The sequence below is a fragment of the Limulus polyphemus genome, unplaced genomic scaffold, assembly GCF_000517525.1.
Source record: "Limulus polyphemus unplaced genomic scaffold, Limulus_polyphemus-2.1.2 Scaffold4565, whole genome shotgun sequence".
NCBI classification, from domain to species: domain Eukaryota; kingdom Metazoa; phylum Arthropoda; class Merostomata; order Xiphosura; family Limulidae; genus Limulus; species Limulus polyphemus.
In genome coordinates, this window is record NW_013670175.1 from 87,296 (window position 1) to 88,658 (window position 1,363).

The window sequence follows — 1,363 nt, forward strand, 5'->3', positions numbered from 1 at the left end:
GGGTGCTGGTGGTGACAAATAGTTGTGGATACTGGGGTACTGGTGGTGACTAATAGTTGTGGATACTGGGGTGCTGGTGGTGACTAATAGTTGTGGATACTGGGGTGCTGGTGGTGACTAATAGTTGTGGATACTGGGGTACTGGTGGTGACAAATAGTTATGGATACTGGGGTGCTGGTGGTGACAAATAGCTGTGGATACTAAGGTACTGGTGGTGACTAATAGCTGTGGATACTGGGGTACTGGTGGTGAATAATAGTTGTGGTCACTGGAACACGATGTTTGGATATTAGAACACTAAAGACAATCAATCGATGTGATTAATAACGTCCTCAGGAAAAAGTGAGAGACGAAGATGCTTTGAGGTTCCACCAAACGCTGAAAGTCACTGTTCTGTAGTCTTTAACAGAAATATAGTAAATCAAGCAGAGATTTCCAGCTCTAAACATTATACAGATTTTTTTCATTTATCAAGACAATATTTTGTAGAGATTAAAAAGTAGATTACTACATCCATCACGAGATAACAAGTGATTTTTGTGGGTGAAAAGAAAACATTTAGAACATTTTTTTTTGTGTGTCTTTCTTTTCTCAGTCGATGCCTTGTAGTACTTCTGCATGCATGGGATCATTGACGGCAACGCCCTCTATCAGAGAACCTGGCTCCCCACGTTCAAAGGAAGACATACTTAAACATGCAAAACAGTTTTTTGACCAGTATTATAGGAGTATTAAAAGGTATATTGATTCTTGAAGTACAACACCATGATTATTTATTGTACAGCATTTTATGATAAGTTTCACAGACTTCCCTAAACATAGTTCGGTTTAGTAATTAATAATTATTGTTAAGGCATTGAACACGATCTTTTAGTGCGTACATTTATTCAAGACCTATAAACATTCCGTTTCAGGTTTAAGTCCCGTGCTCACGAAGAACGTTGGAATGAAGTTATAGCCGAAACTGAGGGGCGTGGCACGTACGAGCTTCGAGAAACAGAGCTGATCTATGGAGCTAAATTAGCCTGGCGAAACGCTCCACGTTGCATAGGACGAATTCAGTGGTCCAAGTTACAGGTTAAGAGCGTTCATGAATATCAAAGTTTTTTGTTCTGACAAAAATTCGACGATTTTATTTGTGCTAAACCATTTTTTTTTAAGAGTAAAAAACTTTGGAAAATCAAATTATGAAGTTATCTGTAATTATTTTTGGTTGTTTGGTTTCAAGGAGTCTTTCCACCAAACCTCGTTGAGCTGATTACCCAACACTATTTGAAATAGTCATATCTAACTGTTATGTTATTTACAAATCAAAACTACCTTTAAAATATCTAACTGTTATGTTACTTACAAATCAAAACT

The 1,363-nt window shown here is 37.4% G+C and overlaps 1 protein-coding gene across 1 annotated transcript in view; it reads left to right on the plus strand.

Annotated features, from left to right (window-relative positions):
* The window catches only part of LOC111088844 (nitric oxide synthase, salivary gland-like), a gene marked incomplete at its 3' end in the record, with an annotated part of 21,768 nt that extends 20,690 nt beyond the window's left edge, over positions 1-1,078 (plus strand). Inside the window, exons 3-4 of the mRNA XM_022399967.1 lie at positions 597-739; positions 916-1,078. Coding sequence (XP_022255675.1) covers positions 597-739; positions 916-1,078 — 306 coding nt within the window. The remainder of the gene's footprint in view (positions 1-596; positions 740-915) is intronic.
* Positions 1,079-1,363: the final 285 nt, after the last annotated feature.